Consider the following 18,494-nt stretch of genomic DNA (forward strand, 5'->3'; position numbering starts at 1 on the left):
GGATGGAACTTGTTTTCATCCTCCTTTCCTGTCCACTCCTAAAATTTAACTGAATAGGCCTTTACTCATTTAAGAAATCAAATTATATATCACAAGATAAAATGGGGAACATCCAAGAAAGACTTAGAACAGTGCCCATATGTTTGAAGATATATGGGAAATGATAGGCTATTATCTTTATCCTCATGGGGCATCTTATAGAGGAAACATGTCAGAAAATACTGGGCTTACCCCATCACTGAGCTGTTCAGTATCAGTCAGGACCCATCACATTTTCACCTGATTATCACAAATCAACAGGATAGCAAATATAGACAAGGGGAAGGAAGATGGGGGAAAAAGAGAACAAGCTATATTCTGACTTGGGCTGCAGATGTTCAGGAAACTTGTTCCTGATAGCAGATTGGTATAATGATTGTAGCTCTACGATTACTAAATCTTCTGAAGTATACATAAAATATATATATGTGTATACATATATATGTGTGTATATATGTATATATACACATATATGTATACATATATATACACATATATTGCATATGTATCTATGTATATATATACACACATATATATACATATATATACACACACATGTATGTACACACACACACACACACACACACACACACACACACATGCAAAGTGGCAAAATACATGCTTTGTTCTCAGACTGGCAGTTACAGTTCTCTCTCTCTTTTCTACTCTCTTTCCTCTCTCTTTCTGTGTACCTCTACCCCTCTGTAAAAGTCCTGTTCTAATGCTGTCTGAATATGCAGAGCACTATCTTTTGTGCACACCTGCCCTGTCTTTATGACACGTGTCCTCTAGTCATCTGCTGATGAGACTCCCTGAGAAACAGTCTTGTCATCTACCTTCACACAATAAAGTGGGATGAATACCAAAATGATTACATGTTTGGAAATTAATTAAAATCTGGAAAAATCAACCTTACTACTGCCTTTATTCTACTTTATTTTTCTATTTTTTTTTTTAATTTATGAGAGAGAGGAGAGTGAGGGACAGGGAGAAGAGGCAGATAGAGGGAATGGCATGCCAGGGCCTCCAGCTACTGCAAATAAACTCTAGATGCATGTGCCACCTTGTTTATCTAACTTACGTGGGTTCTGGGGAATCAAACATGGGTCCTTAGACTTTGCAGGCAAGCACCTTAACTACTAATCTCTCCTAACCTGTAAGTCACCTCTCCAGCCCTTTATTCTATTTTAAATAACCTTTTTATTGATATATAATTTGCATACCATAACACCCCTTCAATGTGTACAGCTCACTCATTATTAACATTCTATGTTGTATAGCCATTGCCACTTTGATTTAGAATTTTTTTGTGGGTTTTTTTGGTGGGGAGTTGAAGTAGAGTTTTACTCTAGTTCAGGCTGACCTAGAATTCACTGTGTAATCTCAGGGCAACATTGAACTCATGGTGACTCTCCTACCTCTGCCTCCCAAATGGTGGGATTTTAAAGGTGTGCATCACCATGCCCAGTGATTTTAGTATGTTTTTATGGCCCACAAAAAGCACTTGGTATCTGTTAGCGTTCCTAATCCCTATACATAACACATTCATCGCAAACTCATGACAGCCACTAATGTGTACAGTCTATAAAGTTTCCCATGTTGGACATTTCATATAAATGGAATCACACAATGTGTGGCCTTTTGGTTTAGGAGATTTGTTTTGTCTTGTTTGTTGCTGTTGTTATTTTTGAGACAGAGTCTCACTCTGTGGCCCAGGCTGGGCTGGACCTCACAGTGATCCTCCTGCCTGAGCTTCCCAGTTGCTAGTATTGCAGGCATGAATCACCACCTCCAGCTTTAATATGCATTCTTACTCATTGCTTTTTAAGATTCCTCATTTAGAATGTGCATCAGTAGGACTTACTTGCTAAGATTCCATTGTTGGCATACCTTGCACTTAACCCTGTAGTTTGTCAATTGATGAACATTTGGGTTGTTCTACTTTTTAGCATAAGTCAGAGGAGCTTGGAGAACAGTGTTTGCAGAAAGAGTAGTGAGCTGCCACACACTACTGAATGAATAAAATATGAGGACAGAATTGGCCTTTGTATTTGGTAAGATGATGGTCTCTGATCACTTTAGTGAAAGATGTTTTATTAAATAGTAGAAAAAAATAGTAAAATAGTAGTAAAAAAAAAATAGTAGCCCACAGCAGTCGTGGGTTTTAGATTTAGAAACCATGGTGTTAGAAGTTGGAACAGGTAAATGCCAAGCCAGGCCTATAAATGTTGGCCATCCTTTTAAGAACACGACCGAGGAGCAGAGAAACAGGACTTGTTCTGGGGCAGGTGGGGACATTGCATGGGTTATAATAATACACATTTATTTGCTGTTGTGAATAATTTGGTGGTGATTTAGTCATTGATAAAGTATCATGGAGGCGGAATCTACTAAAAACCATGAGAGGAATTATAATTCTGTGTTCTCATAGAGGAACTCGCTTTAAGAGAAGGAATTTTCCTTCCTTCCTGGTAGGTGGGTGGGAGCTGAGTAGATGCGCGGAGTTAATGATGGGAAAGTGGCAGAGCTCTCATTTGGTGGCCTTCTGGGTGCTGGTTTGTACCAGGCTCTTGAATTAAGATGGCCCAGAAGGGGAACTGACAGTTACAGATTTCCTTCTTCTTTCCTTTGCTTAGAGTTGGATTGAAATATATCAGAAGTAGTATTGCCTGGAGTCTGTTTCCATTAAGTTTTATGTTATTATATTATTACTCACAAAGGCAATTAATTTGTTTTCTCCATACTCACAGACATATGCATACCTAGCATATTTTATAAATGGGTTTATTCTGCTTTCATTTTATTCTGTCTTTTCCCAACATTAAATTGTCAGTTAATACAATGGAGTTTATCTCTCCCTTTCCCCTCTTTTACTAACATACAAGTCATAGCAACATAAACTACTCCATTTTATATAATATTGTTGCTACCCTTCATTCTTAACATATCTGACTCTATGTATTCATCTGTAAGCTTCTTTTTTTTTAATTTTTTATTTATTTATTTGAGAGCGACAGACACAGAGAGAAAGACAGATCGAGGGAGAGAGAGAATGGGCGTGCCAGGGCTTCCAGCCTCTGCAAACGAACTCCAGACGCGTGCGCCCCCTTGTGCATCTGGCTAACGTGGGACCTGGGGAACCGAGCCTCGAACCGGCGTCCTTAGGCTTCACAGGCAAGCGCTTAACCGCTAAGCCATCTCTCCAGCCCTCATCTGTAAGCTTCTTGAAGTCAGAAAACTTCAAGGCCAGCTGTACTACATAACAGATTTGAACCATGTGCTACATGAGACCCTGTCTCACAAGTTTTTTATGTAAATAAAAAATAAAATATATTCTTGGATATTTTCACTATGAAGATGACAAAATTGATTTGGGTAGAATAGTGGGGTTTATTTACAAAGGGCTTTTTCATTTTTAAATACCTTTTTATTAAATTACAACTGTCACACCTGGCATTTGGAAACTGTCTGAGAATAAATTACATTTCATTATCTGACAGCATGCACAAGGCTGGCTTGGCCAGATGGAGCAGGACCTGCTGCAGCCCTCCTTGTACACAGGCATGTGGGATGTGTGGAGGTTTTCAGCTTGGACAACAATGCTAATGATTCCTGAGGAAATAAAGCCCAGCACAGTTAGGTACCTCTGTACTAAATGACCAGGGTCCAAGTTTTAGTCTTAGAAACTTGGTATTAGAACCCACATGAGGTGATGAAAACAGGTGTTTCTGCCCATGGCAAAGTAAGGTGATGTGATGTGAGAGGAGGGGAGGGAGGGGAAAAGAGCAGCCCAGTGCCTGTAGCAAAGAGTACTGAAGAAAGAAGAAAGTGAGAGACCACGGTGGAATGGTGGACAGTGACAGAGGACTAAAACTCGTCTGTGGGATTTGTTCTTGTTAGCATTAAGGAGAGTTGAAGTATAGCTGGTGCTGGTTTTCAGAGAATTTATTGTTTAACAAGGCTTACAGGAGTTCCTGAATTGGAGAGTTTTCATTGTGTTGCTCTTTGATTTTGTCCAGAAGTAGATGGGACTGTTTAAAGAATTTCGAAAGCAGACTTTGGAAGAGCTTTTCAGTACACCCTCCCCCAAGGGAAGGAGGTGTTCATCTTGGACACTAAAAGAAACAAGGATTAGCACAAGAAGTATTTCTGCATAGTTTTGAGAAAAACTAAAACAGGGCATTCAAGATAAAAATTATCTTTAATGGAAGGCAGAACACTAAGAAGGAAAGGTAAAGATGTAGAGAAACCAAGTAAAAAACAAGAAGTCTTGAGGCAAATAGCCGTACCTGAAGGCATGTCCCTGAATAACTGGTTTGAACCAGACCACCTCTTAATTTTGAACTATCAGTGGAAGAATCCTGTCAGTAATCTCTGAACAAACCACAAGCCCTGCAAAGAATCCTGGTTGAAGACTATAAAATAAAGCTTTCTAGTGACTGTGTCAGATTTGAATCCTGGTTGTACTTAATGAGGAATTTTGGAGGTGAGGTTTTCTGGCATGTGACCTTTGTAAAATTCTCTTTAGCACTGAAGTTCCTTATCAATCTCTCATTTATCTGTGCTGGCTTGGAGGGAAAACATTTGAGGGCCAAGAGATCATGTTTGAATTTCTCCTTCAGATCCCATAGCTTATTCAATTCTTAGATTTTACCAACCCACAACCATAGCTCCTCTTAGAAGTTATGTTCTGAGGTGTAAAAGGTATTTGACTTCTTTTGAATTTCAAAGTTTTAGCTCAAACTTACTGTTTAATACTTGATTTGATTTTTTTTTTTTTCTCCTGAGTGAAAAGGTTTAATTCAGAATGGTAAACTTTTGAGAAAAAGGTGAATTCTCTACTGAGGAAACTTGGCAGAGTATCTTACTTCAACTATAATTTTACGTTTATCCACAACATGCTCATGTAATTGATTTGATTTTTTAAAATAATAAATATGTGATTAGCAGCAGAACATTTCCTAGTTATTATTGGGTTATTTTTCCCTTTATAATGGTCTTCAAGTTGAAATATTACCTACTTTATTGTTCAGATTTTTTTATGATAAATTGAAAGTTATCTGGGGAAAAGACATGAATTTGTGAGCAAGATATAGATAGCCTAAGTATCTTTTTAGCCATGACTTAAACCCAATTTTTGAAGAGTCTTCAAAGTTTGAAATTCCATAAAGTTCTAGTTCTGATAGAAGTAACATGTGGCCTTAAGTCAGCGAAAGGATAAGATTTGTGAATATCCATGGAAATGAATGTTACATCTCTCCTAAATATTTTAATCTTAAATACTAAAGTGAAACAACTTTGTGGCTTGTTTACTCTTTTGCATTCAGTTTTAGATTTGAGGCATTGAGGTTTTTAACATGAAAATTAACCACCCCTGGGAAATTGGTATTTGCATATTTTGCATAAAGCTGCTTATACTTTAAAAGAGTAGGCAAAACAGTCTTGTGATTAATTTGGCAAAAGTTCTGATGTTTTCTTTTTCCTTGTCTCAAATCTCAAGTTTTGTGCTTTTCAATTTCTCCAGCATGGAGGTACTAAACTGACTTTGGCTGATTGTGGTTTTTGCATGAAGCAAGCAGAAACGTGTGTTGTGAAAAGAGGGTAGATGGGTATAGGTTAGACTATCTTGGCCAACCTTTCTGTTGTTGTAAAGTTATTAAGCAATTCTTTTCCACAGCATACATTTCAAAAATAGATGTTACTTCATTCTATTTAATGTTTATTATTACTTTTCTTGCTCTAAATGCAGTGTCAGTGTGTGTGTGTGTGTGTGTGTGTGTGCGTGAAAGCTAGCTTTTAAATTGTTTTGAGTTCGAATTTCAATTCTCTAGTCATAGTTCACAGTTATATATATTTGATATATGTCTTAAGAATTGACAGTTACATCAAACCTCTGCTATGTTGCTTCTCATCACTTTATGATCATTTGAATTGTACCTAAAGAAAGGTGTCAGGTGAATGGTATCCAAAGAAAGGTGCCAGGAGAAAGCAGAGTTATAAAAGTTGCTTAGGAAAAATATGTAGTTATTGTGCTTCTCTAGCTACTAAACAGTTTATTTGAGAAGAATGTCAGGCCTTTGAGCAGAAGCATAAGTACATATAATACAGTCTACTATACTTAGAGTAGGTATAGTAGAAAGTATGCTAATCTCAATTGTCAGTGTTCTTTATTGTTTCAATACAAATAAGGCCCTGAAGAGGAAGATTACAAAAGACACATGGTCCAACCCCCAGCCATAGTATACATAGAAAGAATCCTATCCCTAATACATAGCTGCTCCAAGCTTTAAAATACATTGCTGATATGTTCAGGATTGTCTTCAGAATTACAGAAGTAAAGCTGACAAGTGACCATAACAAATAGTGACTTAGGTAGTTAACTGATACGTGTGTCCCTTAAAAGCACAGGGATCTGAATTATTGTTTCATTATAGTACATGAAATATATCTGGTTGTCTAAATTCCTAGATGGTATTAATAACTAATGTGCAGCACCACATTTGTGTAGCACTTCATGGTTTCTCTTTGCAAATTTATTTAGATTTATAGTGCTGAGGATTGAACCCAGGGATTTGTGCATGCTATGTAAACGAACTGCCACTGAACTGTACCCCCAGTCCTACTAACGTATGTGTTATTTAATATGCTAATGAGTACTTGATAGCTAACATGTAAACAGCATGTTGTAGTGCGGGGTCATCTTTATTGGAACATTCTCATTAAAGCGTAGATACTATTTTTATAGAGCTCTCCATTTAAAAATGAATACTAAAGCTCAAACATGCTAAATTATTTCATTGTTATTTTGGGTAGTGTAGAACTATAAATAATCAACATTAATTTTAGCCAGAGTTTAATAATGGATAATGAGAATTTTTAAAGCTCGTTAACAGGATAATATTAACGTGGTGTTTAACACCTTCTGTGTTGAAGAATGCTTTTGGTTTGGGGATATATCCTGAGAGTAAAGCAGTTGCCTGACATATGTGAAGTCCATAAACACACACAAAGATGGTTTTATATTTAATAAGGGGACATAATGACAATTTAGGTACTTTAAAACTATATTACTATGTAGTCCTGATTTTCTACTGAATCTGCTAAAGCTGTTTGCACCAAGAGTAAAGTTGATCTGCTAGTGCTGTTTGAAGATGAAGAAGTGTTTGCAAACATGCAAAGTGAGTCAGATAAAAGGCGACGTGCGGCAGCTGCCCAGCACTGCCTGATGAAGAACACTTAGTACAGTGGACATCCTCTGTGTGGTTTCAATTACTGAAATCAAAATAAGTGACAGTTTTAATTTACTAATAGTCTATACCATGGGTTTTGTTTCCATTTCATTATTTCACAGATTATATGTTTATAGTGACTTTTTAAAATATTTTTTATTTATGAGAGAGAGCAAGCGAGAGAGAGAGGAAGATAATTGGTGCACCAGGGCCTCTAGCCACTGCTGTTGAACTCCAGATGCGTGTGCCATCTTGTGTGCATGAACGACCTTGTGTATATGCATCACCTTGTGCTTATGTGGGTTCTAGGGAGCTGAAATTGGGTCCTTAGGCTTCACAGGCAAGCACCTTAACCCCTAAGTCATCTCGCCTACCCTCTAGTGAATTTTTTTAAATGTGGTATGTTTTTCAATTTTTTAGAAATTAGACACATTTTATGTTTTCTTGAAAATTATGAGAATGATTTATTAATAAACAAAGCCTATGTTTTTCCTGAAATTAATCCTGATTTACATTTTGAATGTAATATTCAAAAACCTTTAGTAAACTTTAAAAAATTTTCCTTCAATAGCTGTAGTTAAAATGTGTATTTGTTATGCATTTCTTTTTTTTAATGGATTAGTAATTTTTTTTAATTTTTAAATCTTTATTAACATTTTCCATGATTATAAAAAATATCCCATGGTAATTCCCTCCCTCCCCACCCCCCCACTTTCCCCTTTGAAATTCCATTCTCCATCATATTACCTCCCCATCACAATCATTGTACTTACATATATACAATATCAACCTATTTTTCTTGAGACAGTTTTACTCAATTACAATAAGATCTTGTATCGTAGATTGTTACATTCACTTGTAGAAATTTTGCTTGATCTAACAGTCTTCAGAAAGACTTTTTGATGCCGTGGAAAGTTTCCCAGGGCATTAGATCTCAGCTGCGTTGCTGTGTCGTCATGATGTACATTCACACCCACTCACGTGAACAGTGCAGGCGCTTTCTGTGCGGTCGCTAAATGTTCACTGAGCTGCCAGAGTGATGTGGGTAGGAAGTGCTTGAAGTCTTCTTAATTAAAACCAGTTCAGGAGCTACTGCTGTGCTTGCATTTCTATGCATAACTTAAAACCACTATTATTTAGACTATGCCATATCAGTTTTATAAAAAGTGAATTAGGTTAGTTGACTTTTGTACTACCATTGTATACTTTTCTTAATACAAGCTACTCTGTCATATAAACATTAAAAACTAGCCATATAAATCATTACCATTTCTTTTGACCTATCATGTGTTCCAGTTTGGGTAGTAAGCAAATATTTCTCATCCACGTTTTGCATCAGTAACCCAGGAAATTACGTGGTAGTTTCTGATTTGCCTTTTCTGTTGCAGGTCAACAAGAATCTCTCTCTTACTTCACCACCACCAGCCTCTTCACAGCAGCCCAAGGTGAAACAGCCAAATCTGCTGACACCCGATGACGTTCTGCACCACTTCAGTTTCGCTCCAGCTGGTGAGCTTACTCACAGTTCTTTTACGTGTCCACCCGTGTTTGTTTTACTGCATGCACTTACTGTTCAGGGATAAAGCTCATGGCATTCTACGTGGTCATTTTTCATACATGACAGATTCTATTCTGGCAACTTTTCTTTCTCTTGAAATCACAGAAATTATTTCAAAAGTTAATTTAGATCTGCTAACTTTCATAGTTGTTATTTTGAATTTACAACTGAAACTATGAGTTTTAGACATAAATAATATTAAATCTGCTTCAATTTTCCACAAAGAAACCATAATTTATGGGTAATCCCATTTCTGATTGTGAAGAAAGCCAGAGTAACATGCATGTTGGCTGAAGTGTGATATATTGCATCAATATCACACCATTCACTGCTGGCAAATTAGTAAGATGTGCAAGAAAAAGCTAGTGACCCAAATCTACATGAATCACTGCATTGAAATGAACTATCAAATTGCAGAGTTTTTTTTTAGATATTACTTTTTATTGGACATGTGTAAGATCCACTTTTACATAATTACAAATATTTTATAAATAAAAAGTTGTTTTCATTAAAAAATAAAACATTTCCTGGATTTACCATTGTATAGTAGAAACAAAGGGCTTATAATATATAAACATGAAGGTCATACTGCAGAGTTTTTTAAGCTAATGTTTCAGATGAGTTCAAACAAGGTTTTCAAAGAAGAGCAATGAAAATTATCTCAGTGAAAATAATTATTTTGTATTAAAATATTGCTTGTTCTGTTTATTAGCTATATTTTTAGATAGTTTTTCATTCAGTTTTATTTTTTAGTTGACCTACAGAAACTTAGGTATTAGTCATTATAACAATTTCAAATACAAGTTATTTTTGTTGATTCTCATAATATTTTGCTTATTACTGGATTCTTTAAGATAGGTGAGAACTGGAAGTTAGAAAACATGTATCTTTCACAAAGATTTTTTAGAAGAAATCTGATTTCAGACAATGAATATAATTTACTTAGAAAATTGAGAGCAAATCACTTTTACCTTGAAAATACTGTAGTTTTACTATACAAGTTATATATCGTAATGAGAAAATACTTGGATTCAGAAATATTATGAGTATATAATCCCAGTTGTGGCTTTTATTACTTCTTTAATCTTAGAGTATTTTAAAACTGAAATGGTGTTTTGTTTATATTGTATATTGTTGAAGTTCAGAGAATATTACTTACAAAAATACTTTGAAAGCATAGTGTACTATATAAATGCAATATTTACCTTATAAATATAGCCAGTATGTATAAACTGAGATTGCAGATACTTTGAGTTCTAATTTAAAATCTATGTATTAATAATTGGTTCATACATTGGCAACTGAAATTTTCTATGATCCAAAGATCCACCAAAACTTAGAACAATAGTGCTGATCATTGTAATTTACAGTGGAAGGTGTAGCTGTTGACATCCCTTAAGACTTGTTCTTTGCCCTCCAAAGAAATGTTTGTCTGTCTTTTAAAACTTGTCCTTTGGGCTGGACAGATGGCTTAGTGGTTAAGCACTTGCCTGTGAAGCCTAAGGACCCCGGTTCGAGGCTCGGTTCCCCAGGTCCCACATTAGCCAGATGCACAAGGGGGCGCACGCATCTGGAGTTCGTTTGCAGAGGCTGGAAGCCCTGGCGTGCCCATTCTCTCTCTCTCCCTCTATCTGTCTTTCTCTCTGTCTGTCGCTCTCAAATAAATAAAAAATGAACAAAAAAAAAATTAAAAAAAAAAACCAAAAAACTTTTCCTTTTAGTCCTAGGTAGGGAGGGGACTCTCTCTTGTCACTTATTTCTTACCATCTTTCTGCTGGGGTCAGAATTTTTCTAGTAAAAAACTTGGTTTTGCATTTTTTTTTATTTTAGGCTTAAAGGGTTAATGTCTGGTTGCATTAATATATACTTAAAATCAATTTAAGGAGTGCTTTATGTCTGTCAGCCAATAAGGTGGTCATAGTTTTCATTGTATACGAAGGGAGAAAGCAGAAAGGATGTAGGAAGGCACTTGCAGTAGACAAATGATCACCTCTAAAACACAACAGATAAAGGTGCAGAATAGAGACACAGTGAGGGAAGACTCAAAAATGAGAGTAGCTCCACCTTCCTTCTATTTCCACAGCCACGGAGCCCATGCATGAGAGCAGCTCCACCTCCCTCCTATTTCCACAGCCATGGAGCCCATGCATGAGAGCAGCTCCACCTCCCTCCTATTTCCACAGCCATGGAGCCCATGCATGAGAGCAGCTCCACCTCCCTCCTATTTCCACAGCCACATAGCTGAATGAGAGCAGCTGCATCTGCCTTCTGCTTCTGTAGCCATGGAGGCCAGTAGCAGGTATATTAATGTGAACATCTATTCATGTTCTCACCATCTCAGAGGCGTTACCAGTGACTCAAAGGATAACTGGTGATAAGACTTTACCTGACGGTTTCCTAATATGCTTGACCTCATTTTAAGTCATATCCTTTTTTGAAAATTTCTGAGGTGCCATGATATATAAATAAAAATTGTAAAATGAAAATGTATGGCCAATTGCAAAAAAAAAGTTAATCCATTTTATTCATTTAAGCAAGTCTTTGTGGAAGCAATCCTTCACTCAGATCCAGTTATACCAGTTTCTAGACCCAGCCCCATTCCCAAATGATACAGAATCTTGAACAATTTCTTTAGGTTCCCATTTTCTCATCTCTTCATGTAAATGAGGCATTTGGTTTTTGTCTTTAAAACTCTGTAGTTTGTTGAATGCTTAAATGAGTTTTAAAAATGGGTAAATAAGTGTTCTTCATTAGACAAATCTATCATAATCTGAAGTATAGGGCCGTGTAATAACAATGTAAATAGAGTGTTTAACAGTTTAAAAAATCTTAATTAAAAACCTAACAGCCATGTGGTGGTATTCAGTGTATGTACCTGACTAGTAAGTGTGAGTTGCAAGCAAGCACACAAGCAGACTGCAGGCAGGTCTAGGTGATTAGACTGCTGGCAGAGTAAGCATTTTTCTTCAGACATTTATGACCCTTAGTTTCTACAACACCACTTTATTCATCTTAAAATCACTTTTTACTGATTGCTTTGTTTTAGTCTCTCTTGACATGAAATAAGCATCGCAGTCTTTTCCTTTAGGAAGTGTATGTTCAGTTTATGGAAACAAATAAATGTGTAGAGAATTAAGGTAGTGTGATAAATTCTGAAATCACACAATAATAAAATATATCCCAGGAATAATAATGAAGGGTTTATAATCATGAAGAGGCCTCTCACGCTGCATATCCAGGTGGAACTTTGGTGGCTTACCTCCATTTCCCCTAGCATACACCAAGTCTTCTTGATCCTAACACCCCAAATAATGCTTACCTACTTGCTTGGGGAAAACTGGGCATCACTCTTAATCCTTCATTTTCCTACCACTTCCCAAGCTCTATTGGAGTTCAATCCATTGTCTCTCACTGCAGTGGTTCCTGTATGAATTGGAATAAAAGCTTCCTTCCCATACTTTAACAAGCATCATGAATACTTTGTCTATGATAGCATTTTTGTGACATGGCTGCAGAGTGTTTGAATCCTGGGTTTAGATGGAAATGGTATGAGGATTATGTTTAAGGAGGACTGGGTGTGCTAAGGTAGATTGGGGTCGAATTATGCTATACTGAGGCATTTCATTCTCTAGATAGAATAGCATTACCCAAACTATGACTAGGTAAATATGTAATGTTATATGATGAAATATATTTTAAAAATATAGCTGGTGTCTATATGAGAGATAGGCTAGAGAAAAAAGCTAGATATAGCTCTCACAAGATGATAGCTGTGGTGGTTTGATTCAGGTGTACTCCATAAATTTAAGTGGTCTGAATGCTAGGTTCACAGCTGATGATGATTTGGGAATTAATGCCTCCTGGAGGCAGTGTATTGTTGGGGGTGGGGTATTATAGCCAGTTTCCCCTTGCCAGTGTTTGGCACACTCTCCTGTTGTCCACCTGATGTTGGCCAGAGGGTGATGTCCACCCTTTGCTCATGTCATTGTTTTCCCCTGCCATCATGGAGCTCCCCTCCCCCCCCCCCCAGTCTGTAAGCCAAAATAAACCCTTTTGTCTCACAAGTTGCTCTTGCTCAGGTGATTTCTGCCAGTATTGTGAACCTGACTGCAACAATAGCCTAATGAATGTTCCTAAAATAAGTTTTTTTTTTCCTTTGGTTTTTTTGAGGTAGGGTTTTACTCCAGCCCAGGCTGACCTGGAGTTCACTATGTAGTCTCAGAGTGACCTTGAACTCATGGCAATCCTCCTACCTTTGCCTCCCAAGCACAGGAATTAAAGGTGTGCACCACCATGCTGGCCCCTAAAATAAGTTCTTGGTAACAAAATAATAAGTGAGTTAACCTTGCTAAAATTAAAACTATAGCATCTTTGCTGAGGAATTTTGAACATTTGGGTGCAAATACAGGTTGTAACCCACGGTTGCTGCACTATGTAGTGAGCATGTTATACTTCATCTTAGAAGTATTCATATGTTATCCTAGTTTAAGGAAGAAAACTTACCAAATAACTGCTTGTGTTTACATAAACATTTAGAAGGACTCATATGTGTCTTCATGTAGTCTCAACAAAACTCTGTAAAGAGTGTAACTATGAAACTCACATTGAGTAAAAATATCTTAAAGCTTTTCTCATTCTCTCCATTTACGATGAATCAGGAAGCAGAGAGACTGACTTGTCAGGTCCTGTTGCTAGTGGCAGTCACATAGGCTCAGTAAGTCCTCATCACCATTCCAAACTGCCTATTTCTAAGAGAGGGTGCAAGCTTGGGAGATGCAGTGTCCTCCCCTGCCACCAAGGGCTCTTGGAGAGGCTGTGCCTGTAGCCACACTTCCATGGTGGCCCAAGGCCCCTTCACTTTGCCTGGCTTCCCTGCAGAGCAGCAACCTGCACAGCGTCACTTGGGAAGGTGTGGTTTTCAAGTTCAGATGTTATGAAAGACATCATCATGCCTGGGATTGATGAATTTATATTTTCTTTGACCTTTAGATATAATTCTGCTTTGCATTTAGAACTTTTTAAGGGATTAGTAGCAAGGTAATTGTGTTTAATCTTCAGTCAAACTAACAGGCTGCCTGCAGGGAAATTTTATTTTGTAATATTTTATCCTAAATCCAGCTCCCATTCAACCTCCTTAAAAGTCTTTACCATAGAGCTGACTTTTAGAACATAGCACTGGAGAGGTGGTACCTGCTTATAATCTCACCTATGAAAGAAACTTAGGCAGCACGTATACCTGCCCACAGATTCAAGACCAGCCTGGGCCATTTAGCAAGACTCTTATTTCTCTAAAAGTGTATTATTTAACAATAGCGTCAATCAGTGTTCTGGGAAGAAATTTATTACTGGCAGTAGCATACTTGCATTGTCTTTACAAGTTTATATTTGTGAAAGGTAGTGTATTCTTCATTCTATGTGTCCTGTGTATGTTTTCAAGGCATATCTCTAAGTTAAATGTGATTCAGATTCAAGAAAAATAAAGTGAGTAGTTTTATTATGACTTTATTCATTAATCATATCTTTTTTTAATTATAAAGTTGGAGTTTGTATTACAACTAAGCCGGAAACAAGATGGCTCTTGTATTTCAAAGGAAAAGTTCATTTTGGCAAAAATTATTAAATAGAATGACTCAGTAAACACAGCTGATGTTGAAAAGGGGCTTTCCATTTTCGGGATGGTAAATTGAGCTTCAAAGAATATTCTCAGCCTGTCAGAGTTGGCAGAGCTTTCTGTTAGTGTTATTTAATGGACTCTAAACTATTAATTGAAAAAGAGTAGCTATTGAATTCTGATTTCAAACTTTTCAAAATTCCAAGATTTCAATGCAGTGGGGAGATAGGTAAAAAGAATTAATTGCCATAGATGAAAGATAATCTACAGATTTGACTGATTTTCTATAGATGTCTGTAAGTATACTTTTTGGTCTTAAAAGGAATTAAAAAATGTGCAATCTTTTTTAAAGCCTAACTGTTTTCCAAAACAGTTGTTTTTCTGAATTCAACTTGTGTATCTTGGTGTCAAAAGTATTAGAGCTAATTGTCACAGTATTTTTCATCTCATAGAAATATAAAGTCAAAAGAACTTTTGATACCTTGAAACACATAAAGCATTGTAAGAATAAATAACATGAGGTTAGAGGAGGTTCTTTCCCAACTGAATTTGGAAATCATGCAGTTTGCATTGTGGCTAAAGGAATGCAGAAAAATCATACTTTAAAGTTTAAGTTAATAAATTGTGTTAAGGAATGATATAGGAACTAAAGCATATCATGAGGCAAATGATGGCTACAGGATTTTCAGAAACATGCCAGAAGACATGAGATGATGTGATCTTAAGAAAAAAACAAGCATCACACACTCGAACATCCACTAGAACATGCCTTATTTCTGAAACTTTGGCATTCCACATGAGTGCCAACCTTTGTGCACCTTTGAAAAGTGATGCTGAGACCTTAAGATACTTAAAATCAAGCTCACAAATGAGAATCTGTGCAAGAGTGTGGGCTCACTTGGGAATAAGTTCTTGTACTACAGGTGACAAAATAACCACCACCCCAAAACCATTTACTAGCATCTGTGTCTCCTCAAATTTAACTTCTTCAAAAATATCACGAGGGCTAGAGAGATGGCTTAGTGGTTAGGGCCCTTGCCTGTGAAGCCTAAGAACAAACTCATGTTCAAACTCCAGGTCCCACATAGCCAGGCATACAGTGATGCAAGCACACAATGTTGCACATGTGTCTGTAGTTTGTTTGCAGTAGCTAAAGTCTCTGGTATTCCCCTTCACTCAACCCCCCCCCCTTAAAATAAATAATTAATTTTTTTTTAAAATATCACAAGTTGGATCAAAAATGTTGAGGGCCTTCAAAGCATGTTACTTTATAACCTGTTAGTTTTCCTCTCTTAAGAAAATAGGGTTTTATAGTAGATAATATAAAAATGGGAAGGCAAATCCTTTTATTAGAAATGTTCTGTTATATTTGTTCATTAATAGAAGTAGTAATGTGAGAAATGGATTTCAGATTAGAAATAATATCACATTTTTAGTTACGTCTTTATTGCTCATAAAATCATTTATTTCATTTTCTTCTAAGTAGCATACAGGAAGCCAAGCAGTATGTTGGTGCTGGGTGTTCAGATTAAAAATTATGGGCCGGGCTGGAGAGATGGCTTAGTGGTTAAGTGCTTGCCTGTGAAGCCTAAGGACCTTGGTTCAAGGCTCGATTCCCCAGGACCCATGTCAGCCAGATGCACAAGGGGGTGCACGCGTCTGGAGTTTGTTTGCAGTGGCTGAAAGCCCTGGCACGCCATTCTCTCTCTTTCTCTCTCTGTCTGTTGCTCTCAAATAAATAAATAAATAAAATTTTTAAAAAAATTATGAGGCTGGAGGTATGGCTCAGTGTCAGTAGGTTAGGATAGCATGCACAAGGCCCTCCTAACTGCTTAGACTGTGAGGAAGGGAGAACTCTTGGTAGCTGTTGGTGATAGTGTAAACTGGTGCAGCCAATGTGCCATTCAGTGTGGAGGTTTCTCAAAATGCTGAAAATTAGCTGGAAGTGGTGGTGTATAATCCCAGCACTTGGGAGGCAGAGGCAGGAGGGTTGCCATGAGTTTGAAGCCACCCTGAGACTATGTAGTGAATTCCACATCAGCCTGAGCTAGAGTGAGATCCTACCTTGAAAAACCAAAATATAAAAATAAAATAAATAAATAAATGATGAATATTGATAACCATATAACTCAACACCTCAAAACCTCAACACCCTACCACAGAGATTCTTGCCCATTCATGTTCATTGCTCCTCTTTTCACAATACCTAGGTCATGGGATCAACTCAGAGGTCCTTCAGCTGATGATTGAACAATGAAACTGTGGTTCATATGTATGTAGAATTTTATTCACATGTAAAGAAAATTGAAATTTGTAGGAAAGTAGTATTAAAAATAAGATGATATACTGACATAAACACAGGCCCAGAAAGACATAAATCCCGTATTCTCTCATGTGCAGATAACTGATTTTTTTTTTAATTTTATTTATTTATTTATTTATTTGAGAGTGACAGACACAGGGAGAAAGACAGATAGAGGGAGAGAGAGAGAATGGGCGCGCCAGGGCTTCCAGCCTCTGCAAACGAACTCCAGACGCGTGTGCCCCCTTGTGCATCTGGCTAACGTGGGACCTGGGGAACCGAGCCTCGAACCAGGGTCCTTAGGCTTCATAGGCAAGCGCTTAACCGCTAAGCCATCTCTCCAGCCCGCAGATACTGATTTTTAATGTTTGTATAAATAAGTAAGAAAGCGTGAGACTGAGTATAGACGAAGAAGAATCCTTTCAAAGACTCAACAGGGAGTTTTGTTTGCTTGTTTGTTTTCTGTTTTGGGCATTGGTTGATTGGTTAGTTGGTTGGTTTGGTAACAATAGACAAGTAGTCAAACAAGTGTAACTCAGGAGCCTGGCTTGAGTTAAGAAAGCATTTAAATGTTTAGTGATTTATAAACTGAAGTTTAAAAAGACTAGTCCTTGCTATACAGAGAGGGGTTATAAAGCTGAGAGGTGGGGACAACTTGTGAAGATTTTCATGTATGAAATAAAGGGTCTCATACCCACTTTTTAAAGTGACAGTTAATGAGTTATCAACCAATGGGAAATCTCTTTGAAAACAGTTAAGGAATCTCTGTGGGTTGCTACTATTATCTTTAATTTCCTAGCATTAATTCTGTAAGAGTAGCTTAATTTTTTTAAAGTTGTGATTTAAAGGAAGATAGAATGAAAATATAAATATATATATATTCATTCATACATTGATTCATTAGAAACCTGGTCATATCCACTGAATTATTTGAATTCTTTTATCTCTCTAATTTCCCAAAAAACAACAATTATTTCCAAAACTAATGTTGGTATCATTTCTTATCCTTTCTCTACCAGTCATGGATATGGGACTCATTTCATATTTGGATTTTTCTGGCCATTGAACTGATCCATAAACACCGTGGCTTCATTTGTTGTATTTTTTTATTATCATTGTCATATTTGGATCCTCTGAAGCTCAGTTTTTGATCTGTAATATTAAGGTATAAGGTAGATTTTAAAGCTCAAAATATCATTTCACTACAGAATTATCCTGTGATCTAGGTTAATCCACCAGTTAAGTATTCAGATTACAAAAGTTACTGTATTTTTAGAGTTATCTTAATTGATCAGGCATTTCTACACATGTTGGTAATTTAAAATTTAGTCTACATATTTATCAGCTCCTAGTTTTAACTTGTTTTTATTAGTGCTAGTGAATATTAAGATGCTAGTGACTAGCTGTTATTCAAGTGCAGGGACATGCAGTTAGTATGACTGCCCTCCTGAATCATTAAGTTCACCCTAATATTTTTAGAAGAGACTATGAATGCATATTTTTCCTCATTTAAATCAGCAGATTCAGATGAGCTTGGATCTTCCCACTATTTCCTAGCCAATTATTTTTAAGAAACTATTTTACGTGTTTATAGGGTACATTTGATTCTAGCTTTAAATTTTTCAATTTTGCCCCCCATCTGTTCAAAATAAAAAACTTACTTTATTGTATGTGTGTCTGTGAGTCTGTCTAGATGTGCATGAGTGTGTTCAGTACCTGTGGAGGTCAGTACATAGCCTCAGGGTGTAAGTCCTT

At 36.8% G+C, this 18,494-nt stretch overlaps 1 protein-coding gene across 5 annotated transcripts in view; it reads left to right on the forward strand.

The window, feature by feature from the left end:
* Ahi1 (Abelson helper integration site 1) overlaps window positions 1-18,494 on the forward strand; it is a 151,697-nt gene that overhangs the window by 67,487 nt on the left and 65,716 nt on the right. For all 5 annotated transcript variants that reach the window (XM_045159340.1, XM_045159342.1, XM_045159343.1 and 2 more), the window contains one exon: window positions 8,657-8,777. In XM_045159340.1, the coding sequence (XP_045015275.1) occupies window positions 8,657-8,777 (121 nt within the window). The remainder of the gene's footprint in view (window positions 1-8,656; window positions 8,778-18,494) is intronic.

This window comes from Jaculus jaculus, chromosome 9 (assembly GCF_020740685.1).
Source record: "Jaculus jaculus isolate mJacJac1 chromosome 9, mJacJac1.mat.Y.cur, whole genome shotgun sequence".
Lineage (NCBI taxonomy): Eukaryota > Metazoa > Chordata > Mammalia > Rodentia > Dipodidae > Jaculus > Jaculus jaculus.